This window comes from Ranitomeya variabilis, chromosome 2 (genome assembly GCF_051348905.1).
Source record: "Ranitomeya variabilis isolate aRanVar5 chromosome 2, aRanVar5.hap1, whole genome shotgun sequence".
NCBI classification, from domain to species: domain Eukaryota; kingdom Metazoa; phylum Chordata; class Amphibia; order Anura; family Dendrobatidae; genus Ranitomeya; species Ranitomeya variabilis.
In genome coordinates this window covers 422283250-422305444 of record NC_135233.1, presented here as the reverse complement: position 1 = coordinate 422305444, position 22195 = coordinate 422283250, and the positions used below count along the sequence as shown (strand labels likewise).

Sequence of the window (22195 nt, the reverse complement as noted above, 5' to 3'; positions counted from 1 at the left end):
GGTCTGTATAGTATTGTGGCTTTATATTGGGGGGTGGTATTACATTGTGGGTGTGGCTTTATATTGTGTGGTGGTGGTGGTATTACATTGTGGGTGTGGCATTACATTGTGGGTGTGGCTTTACATTGTAAGGGTGGTATTACATTGTGGGTGCAGCTTTACATTGTGGGTGTGGCTTTACATCATCAATGAGGTTTTACATTTGGTGGTTGGCTACAAGTTGTGGATGTGGTTTACACATTGTGGATGTGGTTTACACATTGTGGGTGTGGCATACACATTGCGGGTGTGGCTTACACATTGCGGGTGTGGCTTACACATTGCGGGTGTGGCTTACACATTGTGGGTGTGGCTTACACATTGCGGGTGTGGCTTACACATTGCGGGTGTGGTTTATATAATAAATGTCTCTGCATTACCTTCAGTTATGGGTTTAGGTCACATTGGTGACCTCTTAGTTGTGGACATGATGGCGGTCCTGGATTGGGAGACTTGGAGAACTGCTGACCTGTGAAATACTGACAGAAAGCAGAGGCCGAGCGTTACCCCCCAGGGAGGAAGGCGGCCACGATAATGAGCTCAGATGAGAAATAATCCCACCGCCATAATTCATGAGCAGCAGTCCGGCGTCCACTCACCTCGGGGGACGTCGCCGTGTGCGGCCTCAGTCGATTCATGAAAATAAACACCAACAAGAAATATGGACAAGCGATCTGAGGAGGCAGCCAATCACATTTCAGCTCTTATTTAAAGTGGAAAATAGAAAATGAAACAAGTGTTCTGATTGGATTCTTTGAGATTGGGCGTCAGTAACAGAAAGGAATACCGTCCATAGCTACCAATCACATCACTGCTTATATATACCTAGCTTTAAACCCCACAGCCAATGAAATCACTGCTTCTATATAGTTATAGGTTTTAGCAACCAATTACATCACTGCTTTTTCATGTGTGGAGCTGTAAAAATGAAAGCTGATTGGTTGCTGTGGTTAACGTCCGTAAACCTTTTATATAGTGACAAAATGGCGTCATTTTTAATTATGACTGCTGAGGTGACTGAATGTACAGCGTAGCATGTAGTGGCCATGTTCATACGGCGCGGTCACATCGCAATGTGTGGCCGCTGTTACCTTACAGAACCGTGTCAGTATCCCAAAGCTCTGTCCCCATACGCTGTGCCCATAACCCCTGACCGCCACACATGCGCCTACGACCCGTCAGGTCCAGCCATGGCGAGAACCATGCGAGCGATGGCGTCTGTCCTGCCGTCAGATACAGGCCCGGCATCCAGAGAGTTCCGGGACCCTGTTTGTTCTTTCAGAGGATTTTTGGCGCAGTCGGATTCATGTCCTCAGGGATTATGTAACGACAGATAATCTATATATAATATATCGGCATCATTGCGTCTAGTATTATATATGCTGGGGTGGAATAATGGCTGTTAACCCCTTCATTCCTCTCTCTCTACAGGTGTTGATGAGTGCGCCCTGGGCACAGATGACTGCCACATCGACGCCATATGCCAGGACACGCCAACGTCATACAAGTGTCTGTGCAAGGCAGGGTATAAAGGGGAAGGCACGGCGTGTGAAGGTGAGGGCTCTAGTAGACTGCGTCCGAGTGTCCGCCTCATGAGGGCATCCGCTCCCAAAAATGATGCCCGTCAGAGTGCACGTTCGCATTCTATGACTATTCTACAGCGAACGTGTCCCTAAACACAGCGTGAAAGCATCCATAGGATGAGGCCAGGGCTCCGCACAACCTGAAGGTCAGAAATGTCTCATTACTGACGGAACGCCGCAGCCACTGCTGCCAACAAGTTTACTTTTTTTTTTTTTTTTTTTTTAAAGTTGCTCAACAAAAAATATATATTGACTCCTTCATGATCGGGTGATTTTTCCTTTTTGCTCTTTTTTTTCACCCGCCCTCCTCCAAGGACCCTAACAATTCATCTTCCCAGCGACATAGGCCTTGTTTTCTACTAGAGAAAAACAAAAAATCTGAGCCGGAGTACGACGTGAAAACTTGCATGATGTAAAGGCATGTTCACACTGGCCACAGAAACAAGCAAAACCAAAGAAAAACCAATGTGTGCATATACCCTAAGGAAAATAAATAAGTAAAAAAGCAAGTGCATTAAATAATTAACAAAAAAATTGATCAATAAAAGCATAAATCTGTCCCACCGCGACAAGGTGTACCCAACTGGGACAGTAACTACACTCTCTAATGTTAAAACCTACCTAGTGTGAACAGAGGCAGAGTCAGGCTATGTGCACATGGTGCAGATTTGGGTGCAGAATTTTCTGCACAAAATCTGCATCTCCTGGCATAAAACGCAGGTGCAGATTTGATGCGTTTTTCTTGCGGATTTTGTGCATTTTTCCTGTGGATTCTGTGCGGATTTCATGTGTTTTTTACCCCTGTGGATTTCTATAATGGAATGGGTGCGGAAACGCTGCAGTTCCGCACAAAAGAAGTGACATGCCCCTTCTTTTAATCCGCTGCATTTTCTGTGCGGAATTTTCCTATTTTTTTTTCCTATTGATTTACATTGTACTGTAAATCACTTTGCGGATCTGCAGCGTTTCTGCGCGGAAAAAAACGCTGCGGATCCGCAGTAAATCCGCAACGTGTGCACACAGCCTCACAGGTTCCACCCGGACACCCAGCTTTGGAAGAACTATGTATGATCTGCCCAGCTCAGTGAAAAGGGTTACTGTACCAATTGGGTACACCTTGTCGCGGTGGGACAGCTTTATGATTTTTTTAATCAAAAACAGTGTTTACTAAATACCCTATGTTAATTATTTAATGCACTTGCTTTTTTATTTATTTATTTTCATTAGGGTATATGCACACATTGCTTTTTATTTGGTTTTGCTTGTTTTCTACTAGGTTATAGTTTTCCATGACACCAATCATTTTCCTGTATAATATACCAGGAAAATTAAAGTGCTGCGAGATAATGAAAAATAATCCAATTCTGCCATTTTGTCTTATTTGGAGGTTGGGGTGAGGGAGTTGCTGTTTTTACAGTGGTCAATGTTGGGTAAAAATGACCTGGTAATATGATTCTTCAGATCCGTACATTGAGGCTATGTGCACACGTTGCGGATTCGCAGCAGTTTTCCATGCTTTGCACAGTACCATGTAAAACCAAATCCGCAGTGCACAACATGCTGTGGAAAATTCCGCGCAGAGACGCAGCAGTTTATTTTCCGCAGCATGTCAATTCTTTGTGCGGATTCAGCAGCGTTTTACACCTGTTCCATAATAGGAATCCGCAGGTGTAAATACACAGGTGACTTCCACACAAAATCTGCACAAAATCCACAGAAAACCCACAGGGAATCCGCAACGTGTGCACATACCCTCAGAAGGCGCATTGCGTAAAGCTGATGAGTGCCGCGGCACTAGCGCTCGCCATTGTAATGCAGTCGTCAGTGATTGACGGTGGCTTCTGAATGTTAAACAGCAGCGATCAGAGGGACTCCAGCCGCTGCTATTCAGGCAGATGGTGGCTCATGTGAAACACAGACACCGGGGCTGGATATGGCACAGAGTCAGTTCCTGCAGTCGCTATATGACGTCACATTTCTGTTCTCGCATTTTTTTTATAGAAATCTGTTTTATGATAGGTCCTGGATATATAAGGTTGGCGTGCACTTACTTTTCTCTGACCTTTCTTTAATCATATGCACTTAATGCACAATAAACATGTAAAGGGCCCTGTACCAGGCTTAATAGGGTGCTTGGCAGGAGGACACTTGTGGGTTTAACCCTCACGGGCAGCGCTGGGTCGCCTCATCAATCAGCCTCCGTCACTTGGTGCAGTGCTCACTCCGCAGCCACTTCAGCTGCCAGAGAAGAGCAACAAAAACACTTGATTTGCAAGACAATCCGGCTCTTAAAGGGCCGGCGAGTGTTTTCACTTGTGTCACTGAGCTGTGAAGGCCTATTCTGGGAGAGCTGAGCATCCATCATAATCACTTGTGTTCTTTATCCTACAGACATTGATGAATGCGATAACGAATACAATGGAGACTGCGTCCACGAGTGTACGAACATTCCTGGTAACTACCGCTGCACTTGCTACGACGGATTTCAGTTGGCGCAAGATGGGCATAACTGCCTGGGTAAGACTTTGTAGATTTACGCAGGTGTAATTAGGATACCTGGAATTATAGTGACCAAAAGAGTCATTACGAGGATCTGTGGTTGTCTGGGTCTGGAGGCCTTTTTTCGAAAAAAAAATCTGCAACAAAGTGACACGTGTGAAAGCGTCCTTATAGAGTCCTTCACCATAGACGAAGGGTGCGTTTTACCTGCGGATTTTTCAAAAACGGTGCAGAAAAATCCGCACATGAACCTGCAATGTGGGCACATAGCCTTAGAATTAGCGGAACATCCATACTCTAGCCCACAGACCGACTCCTGTCCTGCTCACCAGCTGAGGGTCTGCCTCAATGTATCTCTTAGCAAAAAGGCAAAAATCTATAATTGGCCTGATTTTATTTCTCTTTTTTATGACCTGTCAGTTACACAATCCCTTCATTTCAATATTTTTGAATTGTCTTAAGTTTGCCGGCGTTCCACCTTCAACTTTTTTTTTCCCATTCACAAACAAATAACAAACGGATCGGAGATTCATACATTATGTCATCCATAGACATCCGTTTTTTCACACTGCACTTACCTAGAACTCTTGAGGTGTTCAGAGACAACTACGGTAAATACGGATCAGTAACAAACGGGATCCAAAGTGTCTATCTTTAAGGACACCTTCAGTATTCGGTCAGTATTTTCCGTCAGTATTTGGCGGCCGAAACCAGGAGTGGGTGATAAATACAGAAGTGGTGACGAGTTTCTATTACACTTCTGCTCTGATTTTTCCTCTCCTGATTTTGGCTACAAATACAGATGTAAAATACTGAATGTGAGTACATGTCCTAAATGGATCTGCATGAATAATCTGTTTAAGGCCGGGATCACACACAGCGAGATACGGCCGAGTCTCGCAGGTTAAATCCAAGCTCTGGCACCGGCACTCTGGTGCGGAGCGTGCGGCCGCATAGCAACACATGGAGCCGCACGCTCCGCACCGGAGTGCCGGTGCCAGAGCTTGGATTTAACCTGCGAGACTCGGCCGTATCTCGCTGTAGTGTGACTCCGGCCTAAGGCTACATTCCCACAATCAGTTTTTCGTGAGATTTTTTTATGTTGTATACTTTGAAAAAAAATGCCAGTAATCGATTTAACTTAATGGGTGCAGAAAATCTGCAACATCAACAACTCACCAAAAGCTCATTGTGGGAACTCAACCTAAGGCCGGTTTCACATGTCAGTGGCTCCGGTACGTGAGGTGACAGTTTCCTCACGTACCGGAGCCACTGACACACGTAGACACATTAAAATCAATGCATCTGTGCAGATGTCATTGATTTTTTGCGGACCGTGTGTCCGTGTGCCAAACACGGAGACATGTCAGTGTTCGTGGGAGCGCACGTATTACACGGACCCATTAAAGTCTATGGGTCCGTGTAAAACACGTACCGCACACGGACGTTCTCCGTGTGCCGTGCAGGAGACAGCGCTCCAGTAAGCGCTGTCCCCCCCACATGGTGCCGAAGCCGCGATTCATATCTTCTGTGCAGCAGTGTTTGCTGTAAAGAAGATATGAATAATCCATTTTTTTTGTGGTATTTCGTGTTTAAAATAAAGCTCCATGTCCCCACCCCCTGTGCGCCCCCCCCCCCGCTGTTCTGAAAATACTCACCCGGCTCCCTCGTTGGCTGTTGCTGCTTCCTGTCCTGGCCGCACCTTCTACTGTATGCGGTCACGTGGGGCCGCCGATTACAGTCATGAATATGCGGCTCCACCTCCCATAGGGGTGGAGCCGCATATTCATTACTGTAAATGAGCGGCCCCACGTGACCGCATACAGTAGAAGGTGCGGCCAGGACAGGAAGCAGCAACAGCCAACGAGGGAGCCGGGTGAGTATTTTCAGAACAGCGGGGGGGCGCACAGGTGGTGGGGACATGGAGCTTTATTTTAAACACGAAATACCACTAAAAATATGGATTATTCATATCTTCTTTACAGCAAACGCTGCTGCACAGAAGATATGAATCACGGCTTCAGCACGATGCAGGGGACAGCGCTAAACTTTAGCGCTGTCTCCTGCACGGTGCGTGTGGTACCCAGTGGACACACGGGAGGCACACGTGTGCCACACTGATGTGCCACAGAAACGCAGGGGCACATGGACACGGATAATTCCGGTACCGTTTTTTTCCGGTACCGGAATTATCTGGACGTGTGAGACTGGCCTAAGAAAAGCAACTTTGACTTTAGTTTTACGTCCATTTTTTTTTTTTTCTGCTGGATTAGTTACAATCGGACATATAAAAAGAGCCTCATTTCTAGACGGGGTAAACTTCATATGTGTCTCATTTTAAGGTTACATCGTGTTTCATATTTCGGGCTGTTTGCTGAACGTGGCGCCTCTTTTTACTATTTAGACCAATTGGTCACTAAGTTACACCAAATTGTGGCAGCATTTCGGTACCCTAGATTGTGACTCGGCTACATAATAAATGTGGTAAAAAGAGTAACAAAAACATATATATTTTTTTTAGATGTAGTTTAAGCAAGTCAGTCCCAATATATCACTACAAGAGTCTAAGCTGTATGTCTTGCAGACGACTGTCTACTTTGGAAACATTGTAACAAACCATCAACTGTGAGAAATATTTGGTCTGCCCAACACCCTTGGTTTCTGGGTAAAAAACAAGTTTTCTTTTATTTCCTGACAGCAAGCACAGATCTTGACGATCGTGAGGTATTGAAACTCCAAGCTTAAATGGTGATGTCAAAATTTTTTTCTAAACATCAGCAAAAGGAACCAAATAGAAAAAAATTAACCATGAGGCCAGTATCACACGTCCAGATAATTCCGGTACCGGAAAAATTGGTACCGGAGTTATCCGTGTCCGTGTGTCCGTGTGCTCACGTGGCACATCAGTGTGGCACACGTGCGGCAGCCGTGTGCCGACCATGTGCCGACTGGGTACCACACGGACCGTGCAGGAGACAGCGCTAGAGATAAGCGCTGTCCCCTGCATCTGGTGCTGAAGCCAGAATTCATTCCTTCTCTCCAGCAGCGTTCGCTGGAGAGAAAAAATGAAAAATCATTGTTTTTTTTAATTTTTTTAAAATAAAGATCCTTGTCACCACCCCCATCCCACCCCCTGTGCGCCCGCCCGCTGGAAATAAAATACTCACCCAGCTCCCTCGATGCTTCCTCTCAGCGCCGCAGCTTGTCCTGTATGAGCGGTCACGTGGTGCCGCTCATTACAGTGATGAATATGCGGCTCCACCTCCTATAGGGGTGGAGCCGCATATTCATCACTGTAATGAGCGGTACCACGTGACCTCTCATACAGGAAGAAGCTGCGGCGCTGAGAGGAATCATCGAGGGAGCTGGATGAGTATTTTATTTCCAGCGGGCGGGCGCACAGGGGGTGGGAGGGGGGTGGTGACAAGGATCTTTATTTTAAGCACAAAAAAAATAAAAAAAACAATGATTTTTCATTCCTTCTCTCCAGCGAACGCTGCTGGAGAGAAGAAATGAATGGCGGCTTCAGCACCACAAGCAGGGGGGACAGCGCTTACTGTAGCATCCGTGTGCGGTACGTGTTTTACATGGACCCATTGACTTTAATGGGTTCGTGTGATACGTGCGCTCCCACGAACACTGACATGTCTCCGTGTTTTTCAAACGGACACACGGTCCGTGAAAACACGCTGACATGTGCAGAGACACATTGATTTTAATGTGTCTACGTGAGTCAGTGTCTCCGGTACGTGAGAAAACTGTCACCACACGTACCGGAGCCACTGACGTGTGAAACAGGCCTGACTCACCTTTTAAATCCCTGCTGGTCTGTGTTAACCTTGAAATAATGATGTGCTTACTAAGTAACCGCTGCAGCCAATCACTTATTTCAACCATTATTATAACTGCAGGGCAAGTGAACACTGACTGATGGACACAACAGTAGCATCGACGTGGCGGGATGTTAAAGATAGTTTTTGTTGTTTTCTTGTATTTACTGCTGTTGGGCGGATGGGATAACAAACTGGGGAACCCTTGTGAAGGTATTGTCCCATAAACAACCTATCCATAGGACAAGTGTATGATCAATGGAGGCGCCACTTCTGAGACTCTCATCGATCATTCACACGATCTTCTTGCCACCGCTCCATTTAAACCAAGTACTTTGGGACATTCTCAGAATCACTGGGGATCTCAGTAAGTAGATTACCCCCCCAATAATAGATTTGTCATCTGTTGTGTGGAAAGATGGTAAATGTCCTTTATAGGACAACCCCTTGAATCATAGCATACATAAATCCACATGAGCAATTAGATAAAAGGGGTTGTCCGGGGACGGTCATCAATATCTTATCCTATCGGAATAGTGAGCGGATGTGCAGTACCCGGTCGCGGCCACTGTACAGTGATGGCGCTGTGCTGTCCAGGTCCACAGTGAAGCACTTCTGACCGCTGCCAGCACCAGGAACAGTTGATCAGAGGGGGAGCCAGGTGTTGCACCCCTGTTGACCACCTATCCTTAAGATAGGCCATCAATGTAAAAGGCCTAGACAACCCCTTTAGCTACTTTCACACATCAGGATTTCGCTGTGAGGCTCAATCCGGCTAATTTAAAAAAACGGATCCGGCGAATGTTGCCGCCGGATCCTTTTTTTTCCCGTAGACTTGTATTAATGCCGGATTGCGCTGGATCACATTGCGTTTCATCCGCAACCTGATGTTTCCGATTTCTGTAAAAAACGTTCATAGCAACGTTTTTTGTCTCCGGCGAAAAAGCTGCTAGAATGGGAGCCGGAAGGTGCCGGATCCGGAAAATGATGGATTCCGGCGCCGGATTCGTTTTTTTTAAACTGAGCACGCTCCAATTTTTTTTTATCCAATTATCTGGATATGCTAGTCAGATCCATCGAAAAAACAGATCCGTCGCATCAGTTTTTCACAATCTACGCCGGATCCATTTTTTTCCAACATTCGCCGGATTGTGCCTGATGCAAAAAACCTGATGTGTGAAAGCAGCCTTAAAGCTTGAAAATCTTCACCAAAAACTACGATGAAACCAATGTGTTCCTTGCAGATTTGTGTGCAGATAAAACCACTGATTTCACAAATTGTTTTGCATTGAATGAAACTGCAGTACAAATCTGTAATTTCTTAAATAAATGGGGCATTTTATAGGACTCTATAGGAAGGAACGTGATGTCACACACAGCAACAATGGAGAAAGCAAATATATTGTTTTCATTCACTGACAGCAAGTAGAGGTCTTGTAAATGGATCCGATATATAAGGACATGATCACACGGTCAGTATTTGATCAGTATTTTACATCAGTATTTGTAAGCCAAAATCTGGAGAGGAACAATCGGAGGAGAAGGATAATAGAGGCGCGACACCACTTCTGTATTTATCACCCCAGGGCCGGCGTCAGCACCCGGGCAAGTGCCAGGGCCCTGAGCAGGCAGGTGACCCACTCGCCGTCGGGGACATTGGCATGCTATAGTGCCGGCCCCTGTGAGTGGACCCCCCGCCTGCTCTGGGCCCTGGCACTTGCGATACTTACCTCTCCCGGTTCCAGCGCTGCAGCGTCTTCCATCCTCTGCCTGAGCAGTCGCAGCACAGAGAGCAGGAAGACGCCGACGGTGAGGAGTCCAGAGCAGAGCAGCGTCAAGCAACGAGAGGTGAGTATTTCATTTTTTTTTATATTAGGAGCAATATATGGGGACTATCAGAAGGGGCCCATATATGGAGCATTATCTGGGGCTAATTCTATATGGAGTATCTTATGGGACCAATAATATAGGGAGCATCTTATGGGGCCAATTCTATAGGGAGCATCTTATGGGGCCAATTCTATAGGGAGCATCTTATGGGGCCAATTCTATAGGGAGCATCTTATGGGGCCAATTCTATAGGGAGCATCTTATGGGGCCAATTCTATAGGGAGCATCTTATGGGGCCAATTAAATATGGAGCATCTTATGGGGCCAATTCTATAGGGAGCATCTTATGAGGCCAGTTCTATAGGGAGCATCTTATAGGGCCAATTAAATATGGAGCATCTTATGGGGCCAATTCTATATGGAGCTTCTTATGGGGCCAATTCTATAGGGAGCATTATATGGGGCCAATTTAATATGGAGCAGTATATGGGGCCAATAATATATGAAGCATCTTATGGGACTAATTATATATGGCCAATTATATACGGAGCATTACATATTATATGGGGCCCATTATACATGGAACATCTTATGGGGCCAATTATTTTTGGAGCATTATATGGGACCCATTCTGTAAGGAGTATTATATGGGGCCCATTCTGTATGGAGCAATATATGGGACTCAGTATACTGTATGGGGCCGATCATATACTGTATGGAGCATTATATGAGGCCCATTATATATGGAGCAATAGATGGGGCCCATCATATACTGTATGGAGATTTATATGTGGCTCACTATACTGTATGGAGCATTATATGGGGTCAATTCTGTATGGAGCAATATATGCGGCTCATTCTGTATGGAGTACTCTGTGGTGCCCATTATACTGCATGGAGCATTATATGAGGCTCATTATTCTCTATGGGGCATAATATTGGGCTCATTATTCTGTTTGGAGCAATATATGGGGCTCATTATTCTGTATAGAGGACTATGTGGTACCAATTATACTGTATGGAGCATTATATGGGGCCATTATACTGTATGGGGCAATATATGGGGCTCATTATTCGGTTTGGAGCAATATATGGGGCTCATTATTCTGTATAGAGGACTATACTGTCCAGTTTCTGAGCTAATGTAGAATGCACAATAGATATCACTCATGTAATGTAAGAAGTAAGTGAAATCTTTGGCATTGTATTATACCTATATTTCTCTGCCGTATCCGTGCATTATGAATTGTGGTATGTGTTAAAGGGGCCCACCGGGACTCTTTCGCCCAGGGCCCATGAAAACCTGGAGCCGGCCCTGTAGCACCCACTCCTGGCGTTGGCTACAAATACTAATGAAAATCCTGACCGAATACTGAGCCTGTGAACGTGGCCTTGTGCTGATGGAGCATGGAGGGTCCTGGGCTGAGGGGAGTCCATCGTACTCCTTGTGACTAGTGGAAGGATGAGCTGTGAGGAGGGAATGGTGACCGGCCACGACGTGCCGTGTATCCTAAACCTGCCGGAATACATGTGAGGAGGGATCTTCACACACTGACAATGTATTCTCCATTTTACTAGATGTGGACGAGTGCCGGTCAAACAATGGGGGCTGTCAGCAGACGTGCGTCAACACCATGGGGAGCTATGAATGTCGCTGTAAAGATGGCTTCTTTCTGAGCGACAATCAGCACACATGTATACATCGCTCCGAAGGTGAGTGACACGGCTTATGTACTAATCTTTCCCAGTTTGTACCCTGTGATAGGAATATTAGTTTTTTTTTTCCTGCCCCTTTTGTACAAGAATATACAGGGGGTACAGAAAGTACTCAGACTCCTTGACATTTTTCACTCTTTGTTTCATTGCAGCCATTTCATAAATTCAAAAATGTTCATTTTTTTCTCATTAATGTTCACTCCGCACCCCATCTTGACTGGAAAAAAACGAAATTTTTTTTTGCAAATTTATTAAAACAGAAAAACTGAAATATCACATGGCCATAAGTCTTCAGACCCTTTGTTCAGTATTAAGTAGAAGCACCTTTTGAGCTAGTACAGCCATGAGTCTTCTTGGGAATGTTTTGTCGCATAGCACTCACCCGTAATCTACGGTAGTGTGACGCTGGTCTATTACTGCTCCTATGTACAAGAATATAACTGCTATAATACTGCCCCTATGTACAAGAATATAACTACTATAATACTACCCCTATGTACAAGAATATAACTACTATAATACTGCTCCTATGTACAAGAATATAACTACTATAATACTGCCCCTATGTACAGGAATATAACTGCTATAATGCTGCCCCTATGTACAAGAATATAACTACTATAATACAGCCCCTATGTACAAGAATATAACTACTATAATACTGCCCCTATGTACAAGAATATAACTACTATAATACAGCCCCTATGTACAAGAATAAAACTACTATAATACTGCCCCTATGTACAAGAATATAACTACTATAATACTGCTCCTATGTACAAGAATATAACTACTATAATACTGCCCCTATGTACAAGAATATAACTACTATAATACTGCTCCTATGTACAAGAATGTAACTACTATAATGCTGCCCCTATGTACAAGAATATAACTACTATAATACTGCTCCTATGTACAAGAATATAACTACTATAATACTGCCCCTATGTACAAGAATATAACTACTATAATACTGCCTCCTATGTACAAGAAGTACAAGAATATAACTACTATAATACTGCTCCAATGTACAAGAATATAACTACTATAATTCTGCCCCTATATGCAAGAATATAACTACTATAATACTGCCCCTATGTACAAGAATATAACTACTATAATACTGCCCCTATGTACAAGAATATAACTATAATACGGCCCCTATGTACAAGAATATAACTACTATAATACTGCCCCTATGTACAAGAATATAACTATAATACGGCCCCTATGTACAAGAATATAACTACTATAATACTGCCCCCTATGTATAAGAATATAACTACTATAATACTGCAGTATGGTGAGGTGTAGGCTCCCTTGTCCCTGACAGTATTGAGTCCCTTTCTCTCTAGGACTATAATACGAGTCTCCTTTATTTTGTGCTGTCTATAATGTATGTGGCCGGTTCACCCCCCTATAAATGTGGCATTGCGAGGACACAGGGAGCGTTCACCCCGGAACTGCGCTCTTCATCTCTGCACTGTTTTATGCTTGCTCAGTGAACCCTATGGCAGTACCTGGTACGTCGGGGGCCCCTTCCCCAGCGGCTGAACAGTAAATGACTTTCGTTAAATCCGCGGGTTCATCTCGGCAGTTGCAGTTTGTTGAGGGATCGCTTGCTTGTTAGTGCAGAAATGTCACAGTGGACGGCGGCATAAATCCGAGTGATTAGTGTCCCCGGAGCAGTGATGGGCAGCGGGACGGGCCCGGCTCTTTCATGTCCTGCACATTTGCTCGGATGGAGGAATCTTTGTTTTGTGTGAAGTTCTCACTGTGGGGAAAAAAAGGATCAAAAAGCCATCTGGGCTGAATAGTGGTAGTGGGGCCGATGTCGGCTCCTTTGTTGACTAAAGCCCCTATGATCGGGGAGCAGGACGCCCTCTGGACCCTAATGTCAATGGCCCGGCCTTCAGACCAAGTGACTAATTGAGATGTGATTCACGCACCGTCTTCACGCCAGCCACCGATTATATGGCCGTGCCCTGCACACAGTGATCCCCCTGCACACAGTGATCCCCCTGCACACGGTGATCCCCCTGCACACGGTGATCCCCCTGCACACGGTGATGCCTCTGCACACGGTGATCCCCCTGCACACGGTGATCCCCCTGCACACGGTGATCCCCCTGCACACGGTGATGCCTCTGCACATGGTGATGCCTCTGCACACGGTGATGCCTCTGCACACGGTGATCCCCCTGCACACGGTGATGCCTCTGCACACGGTGATGCCTCTGCACACGGTGATGCCTCTGCACACGGTGATGCCTCTGCACACAGTGATCCCTCTGCACACTGTGATGCCTCTGCATACAGTGATCCCCCTGCAGACCGTGATCCCCCTGCAGACCGTGATCCCCCTGCAGACCGTGATCCCCCTGCAGACCGTGATCCCCCTGCAGACCGTGATCCCCCTGCAGACCGTGATCCCCCTGCAGACCGTGATCCCCCTGCAGACCGTGATCCCCCTGCAGACCGTGATCCCCCTGCACACGGTGATGCCTCTGCACACGGTGATGCCTCTGCACACGGTGATGCCTCTGCACACAGTGATCCCTCTGCACACAGTGATGCCTCTGCACACAGTGATCCCCCTGCACACAGTGATCCCCCTGCACACAGTGATCCCCCTGCACACAGTGATCCCGCTGCACACAGTGATCCCGCTGCACACAGTGATGCCCCTGCACACAGTGATCCCCCAGCCCACGATCCGCGCCATGTGCTGTGTGCGATATACACAGGGCCCGTAAATCATATTCACCACTATGGACCTACATAAGAGTCCTTAATGATTGCATAAGTGTTCACCCCCTCCTGGCAGCTCCGCACGGTTGTGTCTGTAGAAGTCTTTGCTCATGTAGGATTTCTCTGTACAGTGCTGCAGAGCGGTGGTCGCGGCTGTCCGGTTTCACTCTGGCACTTTACAGGCAGGGGTGTCCCAGTCCCAGAGGGGCGTCACACTCATAGGTCGCCGGCCTCCGCTGGCTCCGTGCTTCCATCCTCAGCACAATGCATGGGACACCAGGGTCTTTATATCGGCAATCTTTTACTAAACAGTCCAAGTTCATCAGGTGGGCGAGGGCCCAGCAGTGCGCACCTCCTGCCTCCATAGTACAAGTCCTCCTCTGTCCTGCCACCCATTCATTCTGGACTGTCCCCCAGGCCCACTGACTCCATCAGCCCTGGGGATTCATTTCCCACTCTGGCAGGTCACCCAGCGCACGTAATTCCACGTCCACCGACCCCATGATGTCAGAAGACCAGGCCCGCCCCATGGTTCCTGGCCCGGACCCCAGGCTCCGGACACTGCCTCAAATGGTGGGCCATGCCCCCCCTGGCAGCCCATTCCACCCTAGCAGCCCATTCCACCCTAGCAGCCCATGCCCCCCTAGCAGCCCACCGCCCCTGAACTTGGCCCTCACCATGCACTTTACCGACTCTGAACTTCCTCTAACCAGTAACTGCCCCCTTTTGTCAGCAATAGTGCCCCCCACTGGGCTAGTTCTGTCTTTAACCATTTCATGTCTTATATGTTAAACCCATTGTGCTTATTCTATATCCTGTGCTGTCCTCACATTATTCATTAACACTTTACATACTGCACATCGCCATAATACATGACATTATACACACATTAGTGTGACATATAAGACCGCATGGCAGTGTTCACATGGAGCGTCTGATGTCTTCAGGAACAGGGTGAGACGTCCATTTCCCGACATTTCCATAAAGCCATTTACACCCAAGCCAGATCGGGTCTCGGAGCAGCTGCTAAATGATGATCAAAACAGTAACTAGCCCCCAGCCCAGACCCCTGAGATAAAGGAAGACTCACATCAGACCCTAAAGCTGAACCATTGTATCTAATCCCATCATAGGTGATACAGTCTGCTGAGCCGTGTAACTAATCCTCTCCTGTGTGATACTGACTGCTGAGCCGTGTATCTAATCCTATCCTGTGTGATACTGTCTGCTGAGCTGTGTATCTAATCCTCTCCAGTGTGATACGACTGCTGAGCCGTGTATCTAATCTCATCCTGTGTGATACTGACTGCTGAGCTGTGTATCTAATCTCATCCTGTGTGATACTGGCTGCTGAGCTGTGTATCTAATCCCATCCTGTGTGATACTGACTGCTGAGCCGTGTATCTAATCCTCTCCAGTGTGATACTGACTGCTGAGGCGTGTATCTAATCCTGTGTGATACTGTCTGCTGAGCTGTGTATCTAATCTCATCCTGTGTAAATACTGACTGAGCTGTGTATCTAATCTCATCCTGTGTGATACTGGCTGCTGAGCTGTGTATCTAATCCTTTCCTGTGTGATACTGACTGCTGAGCCGTGTATCTAATCCTGTCCTGTGTGATACGGACTGCTGAGCTGTGTATCTAATCCTATCCTGTGTGATACTGACTGCTGAGCTGTGTATCTAATCCCATCCTGTGCGATACTGACTACTGAGCTGTGTATCTAATCCTGTGTGATACTGTCTGCTGAGCCGTGTGTCTAATCCTGTGTGATACTGTCTGCTGAGCTGTGTATCTAATCCTCTCCAGTGTGATACTGACTGCTGAGCCGTGTATCTAATCCTCCCCTGTGTGATGCTGTCTGCTGAGCCGTGTATCTAATCCTCTCCAGTGTGATACGACTGCTGAGCCGTGTATCTAATCTCATCCTGTGTGATACTGACTGCTGAGCTGTGTATCTAATCTCATCCTGTGTGATACTGGCAGCTGAGCTGTGTATCTAATCCCATCCTGTGTGATACTGACTGCTGAGCCATGTATCTAATCCTCTCCAGTGTGATACTGACTGCTGAGGCGTGTATCTAATCCTGTGTGATACTGTCTGCTGAGCTGTGTATCTAATCTCATCCTGTGTAAATACTGACTGAGCTGTGTATCTAATCTCATCCTGTGTGATACTGGCTGCTGAGCTGTGTATCTAATCCTTTCCTGTGTGATACTGACTGCTGAGCCGTGTATCTAATCCTGTCCTGTGTGATACGGACTGCTGAGCTGTGTATCTAATCCTATCCTGTGTGATACTGACTGCTGAGCTGTGTATCTAATCCCATCCTGTGCGATACTGACTACTGAGCTGTGTATCTAATCCTGTGTGATACTGTCTGCTGAGCCGTGTGTCTAATCCTGTGTGATACTGTCTGCTGAGCTGTGTATCTAATCCTGTGTGATACTGTCTGCTGAGCCGTGTATCTAATCCTATCCTGTGTGATATGTACACGTCAGTGCGGCCCCCGTTATCCGTGTACACGTCGGTGCGGCCCCCGTTATCCCTGTACACGTCGGTGCTGCCCCCGTTATCCGTGTACACATCGGTGCGGCCCCCGTTATCGGTGTACACATCGGTGCGGCCCCCGTTATCCGTGTACACATCGGTGCGGCCCCCGTTATCGGTGTACATATCAGTGCGGCCCCCGTTATCCCTGTACACGTCGGTGCGGCCCCCGTTATCCCTGTACACGTCGGTGCGGCCCCCGTTATCCCTGTACACGTCGGTGCGGCCCCCGTTATCCCTGTACACGTCGGTGCGGCCCCCGTTATCCCTGTACACGTCGGTGCGGCCCCCGTTATCCGTGTACACATCAGTGCGGCCCCCGTACACTGTGGCGGTTCAGTTCCAGCTCACTATTCTTGCTGTATAGTGAGGGGCAGGATACAGCCGCAGGTTATGGTGGGGGTGTCCGGTTGGACGCTGTGTAATTGCATGCTCATGGAGCTATATTACCCTGGTGATTTGGGTGGAATACTGTTACACGCTCAGGAATTGGGGGCAATTTGTTGCAGAGCCCCCAGGGGTCAAAGCTTGCCCGGGGGATGATTACAAGGGCACATTAAGTGTAATTTACAGGCTCAGATTGAGACAAATGGACTGTGCTGGATCTTTGGAGGAAATGGGCCCCGCAGAGAGCAGGTGCTGCCAGGGGCCCGGGGCCATGTGTACTCTATAAACATCACTGCAGCACAGAGGAGTCTCTGCCGTTTAATTACTTAAGGGTTTTAGAGATTAGGAAAAGTCATAAAATATAATTGACGTATAAATATATGTATCGCTTGGTCTCAGTCCGGTGCCCGCGCCGCTGATCTCCGGCTCCTCCTGTGCTTGGCATTCACTAGGGCGAGCGCTGGTCAAAGGCGGCTTTGCCTGTTACTTCCATTTACACCAGCTGTAAGGTGCTGTATGCTGTCACATGTACCAGCGGAGGCCAGGACGTCCCCCCATGCCACATGTACCAGCGGAGGCCAGGACGTCCCCCCATGCCACATGTACCAGCGGAGGCCAGGACGTCCCCCCATGCCACATCTACCAGCGGAGGCCAGGACATCCCCCCATGTCCTGTCCCCCCATGCCACATTTTCCAGCAGAGGCCAGCACGTCCCCCCATGCCACATCTACCAGTGGAGGCCAGCATGTCCCCCCCATGCCACATCTACCAGCGGAGGCCAGCACGTCCCCCCATGCCACATCTACCAGCGGAGGCCAGGATGTCCCCCCATGTCACAATTACCAGCGGAGGCCAGCACGTCCCCCCATGCCACATCTACCAGCGGAGGCCAGCACGTCCCCCCATGTCACGTCCCCCCATGCCACATCTACCAGCAGAGGCCAGTACAACCCCCCATGTCCCGTCTACCAGCGGAGGCCAGCACGTCCCCCCATGTCACATCTACCAGCAGAGGCCAGCACATCCCCCCCATGTCACATCTACCAGTGGAGGCCAACACGTCCCCCCCCATGTCACATCTACCAGCAGAGGTCAGGACGTCCCCCCATGTCACAATTACCAGCAGAGGCCAGTACGTCCTCCCATGTCACATCTACCATTGGAGGCCAGCACGTCCCCCCCATGCCACATCTACCATTTGAGGCCAGCACGTCCCCCCATGCCACATGTACCAGCGGAGGCCAGCACGTCCCCCCATGCCACATCTACCAACGGAGGCCAGCACGTCCCCCCCATGCCACATCTACCAGCGGAGGCCAGCACGTCCCCCCATGCCACACCTACCAGCAGAGGCCAGGACGTCCCCCCATGTCACATCTACCAGCGGAGGCCAGCAAGTCCCCCCATGCCACATCTACCAGCAGAGGCCAGGACGTCCCCCCATGCCACATCTACCAGCGGAGGCCAGCTCGTCCCCCCATGCCACATCTACCAGCGGAGGCCAGCTCGTCCCCCATGCCACATCTACCAGCGGAAGCCAGCTCGTCCCCCCATTCCACATCTACCAGCGGAGGCCAGAACATCCCCCCATGCCACATCTACCAGCGGAGGCCAGCTCGTCCCCCATGCCACATCTACCAGCGGAGGCCAGCTCGTCCCCCATGCCACATCTACCAGCGGAAGCCAGCTCGTCCCCCCATGCCACATTTACCAGCGGAGGCCAGGACGTCCCCCCATGCCACATCTACCAGCGGAGACTAGCACATCCCCCCATGCCACATCTACCAGCGGAGGCCAGGACGTCCCCCTATGTCACATCTACCAGCGGAGGCCAGGATGTCCCCCCATGTCACATCTACCAGCGGAGGCCAGCTCGTCCCCCATGCCACATCTACCAGCGGAGGCCAGCTCGTCCCCCATGCCACATCTACCAGCGGAGGCCAGGACGTCCCCCCATGCCACATCTACCAGCGGAGACTAGCACATCCCCCCATGCCACATCTACCAGCGGAGGCCAGGACGTCCCCCTATGTCACATCTACCAGCGGAGGCCAGGACGTCCCCCCATGTCACATCTACCAGCGGAGGCCAGGACGTCCCCCCATGTCACATCTACCAGCGGAGGCCAGCACGTCCCCCCCATGCCACATCCATCAGCGGGTCTTCTGCAGTTCCCTGCACAGGCGGATGCCCAGGAGCGCTGCTTTGCAGGTATATCTTACAATGGGCCGCAGTGTTATCCTTACACATCTGCCCCAGGCATTTCCTGCAGAGCAGCACTCCTGGACTTTGCAGGAAATCGCAGCTAGCCCCTATATTTGAAGCCCGGCTGTACCAGCAATGGTTCCCATCCATTCACAGGATTGGCAGAGGTGGGAACAATCCCAATCAAGTAGTATTAATATGCCATCACTGTATAAGGCCCCTTTTTTCAGCATGACGTCCCTTCCCGTCACCTTCACACCTTGGTGTTAATTCCTCAGCCAATTTCAAAGTCCCTGTTTGCTATCAGCGAAAAGGGGAACATTTTTCTGCAAACCGTCCAGTGCTTTCCAGCGTCTGAATGTAACTGATAGATGTTTCTATTCCCTGACAGCAAGCAGAGATAGACAGAATAATGATGAAGTTAGTCCGTAAGTGGCAACTCTTTTAGCTTTCTTCCCAGGAGACTGATGGAGTTCTTCTCAAGGTCCGATGAGGGTCCTAGTGATGGGGGCACTTCTCATTTCCAGCAGCCTGGAGGAGCCCTTTAATCATCAGCTCCTGGGACTTCTGGTGCTCCCTGTTCTCAGTCCTATGGTAAAGGTTGCAGCCAGTGAGCCGTCACCTCACTGGAGACCCCAACCTGGAATTACTCAACTTTTGACCTTATTATGATGAAACCGAACCACCCCCCCACCCCTACCGAGCTCCAGGGGTGCAGTGCCGCGATCCAGCTCCAGAGCCGCTGCTTTATAGGCTGTTACAATGGCGGCTTCAGTTTCATGGCCGACTCGCTGTTTTCTTTAGCGTCACTCATTTTTTATTTTTTTTTAACAAACACCTGAATTCTTCATCTCCAGCTTCCCAGCGTTCCCCGGCCAATACAAACGTCTGCGCTGCCAGGATCGGACTCTGCGGTCATCTCGGTAATACAGCCAGTCAGATGTGCACAAAATCCGAGGGCGCCGGCGGCTTTAGGACAGCGGCCATGTTGTAGCAGCGCCCCGGGACCTGCGATTTATGGCCCTTCTGGACTTCACAGTAACGAGATCGCGTTTCACGTTGGATCGCGCCCGCGTGTAACGATGACAGAGCGGCATTAACGCTGCAGCCTGACGCTGAGCTCCGTGTAGCTCCGGTTACATTTATCCTGGCAGCGACGTCGGAGCAAACTTTATATTTATGTCTGGAATTTCTGCTAAAAAACATAAAATAAAAGACAATGTGGAAAACATATGTTTGTGTATTGCGGATGGGAGTTAGACGTCCGTTTTATAATGTGCGGATTCCACCTGCGCCATAAACGCTTCGCTTCACATGTCTTGGTGCTGATGTGGGCGACTCTGCACAGAGTCAGTCTCTTTTTCCCTCTGGCAGGCAATAGTAGTCCCTATACTTCCCTTGTAGTAATTTACGGTTTTTACAACAATAAAATGATCATTTTTTAATCCTTTATGTTTCCGGATGTCCTCCCAGGAGCTACTGTTAATCTGCGCTGCAGGAGCTCTGCTCCAGACAGAATCTGTCTCCTTCTCCTCTGGCAGCTGACAGAATAGTCTTTCTGACTTCTCCACAGCTGGACTGCCATATAGTGCAGGGCTCTGCTTCTTCCCTGCCAAGCAGTCAGAAAGATATTAGGTGCCCTGCAAAGTAGAGCATCACTCTGCACACAACTGGCTGTGATGAGGGTAACTAAGCGTGTGTGTCCTTCAGCACTTGGCTCATTAGGTGGAGAGGACTTAGTGTGTGTCCTCCAGCACTCGACTTGTTAGATGGAAGTGACAGAGCATGTGTGTCCTCCAGCACTCGGCTCACTAGGTGGAGGTGACTGAGCATGTGTGTCCTCCAGCACTCATCTCATCATCTGGAGGTGACTGAGCGGGTGTCCTGCAGCACTCGGCTCATTAGGTGGAGGTAATGGAGCATGTGTGTCCTCCAGCACTCTTCTAACTGGGTGGAGGGACTGAGCATGTGTGTCCTCCAGCACTCGGCTCATCATCTGCAGTTGACTGAGCGTGTGTGTCCTCCAGCACTCATCTCATCATCTGGAGGTGACTGAGCGGGTGTCCTGCAGCACTCGGCTCATTAGATGGAGGTAACGGAGCATGTGTGTCCTCCAGCACTCTTCTCACTAGGTGGAGGGACTGAGTGTGTGAGTCCTCCAAAACTCGTCTCATTAGATGGAGATGACTGATATGTGAGTCTTCCAAGACTCGGCTCATTAGGTGGAGGTAACTTAGCATATGTGTCCTCCAGCACTCGACTTGTTAGGCTGGGGTCACACTTGGCGTAAGACAATACGCCACGTATTATACGTCCGTACTACGGCCGTAATACGGAGAAATGTTCCCAAAATATTGATCCGTAGGCAGGGTGTGTCAGCGTATTTTGCGCATGGCATCCGTACTGCGAGATTTTCACGCAGGCTTGCAAAACCGACATCTAATGGATTTATGTGCTCAAATGTTCATTAAAACATATATACAGTGTATATATATATATATATATATATATATATATATATATATATATATATATATATATATATGTCATTGAGACACATATATATATATTCTGTATTTAGATTTCATTCAGCGCGATATCTGTGAACAGCCGGTAATTCAATTGCCGGCTTTTCATTTCTCCTGCACAAACCCGACAGGATATGAGACATGGTTTACATACAGTAAACCATCTCATATCCCCATTTTTTTTGCATATTCCACACTACTAATGTTAGTAGTGTGTATGTGCAAAATTTCAGCGCTGTAGCTGCTAAAATAAAGGGTTAAATGGCGGAA

General features: G+C 48.3%; 1 protein-coding gene across 3 annotated transcripts in view; it reads left to right on the top strand.

Annotated features, from left to right (window-relative positions):
* SCUBE2 (signal peptide, CUB domain and EGF like domain containing 2) overlaps positions 1-22195 on the top strand; it is a 75115-nt gene that overhangs the window by 5070 nt on the left and 47850 nt on the right. For all 3 annotated transcript variants that reach the window (XM_077286639.1, XM_077286637.1, XM_077286638.1), the window contains exons 2-4: positions 1471-1593; positions 4014-4139; positions 11360-11494. In XM_077286639.1, the coding sequence (XP_077142754.1) occupies positions 1471-1593; positions 4014-4139; positions 11360-11494 (384 nt within the window). The remainder of the gene's footprint in view (positions 1-1470; positions 1594-4013; positions 4140-11359; positions 11495-22195) is intronic.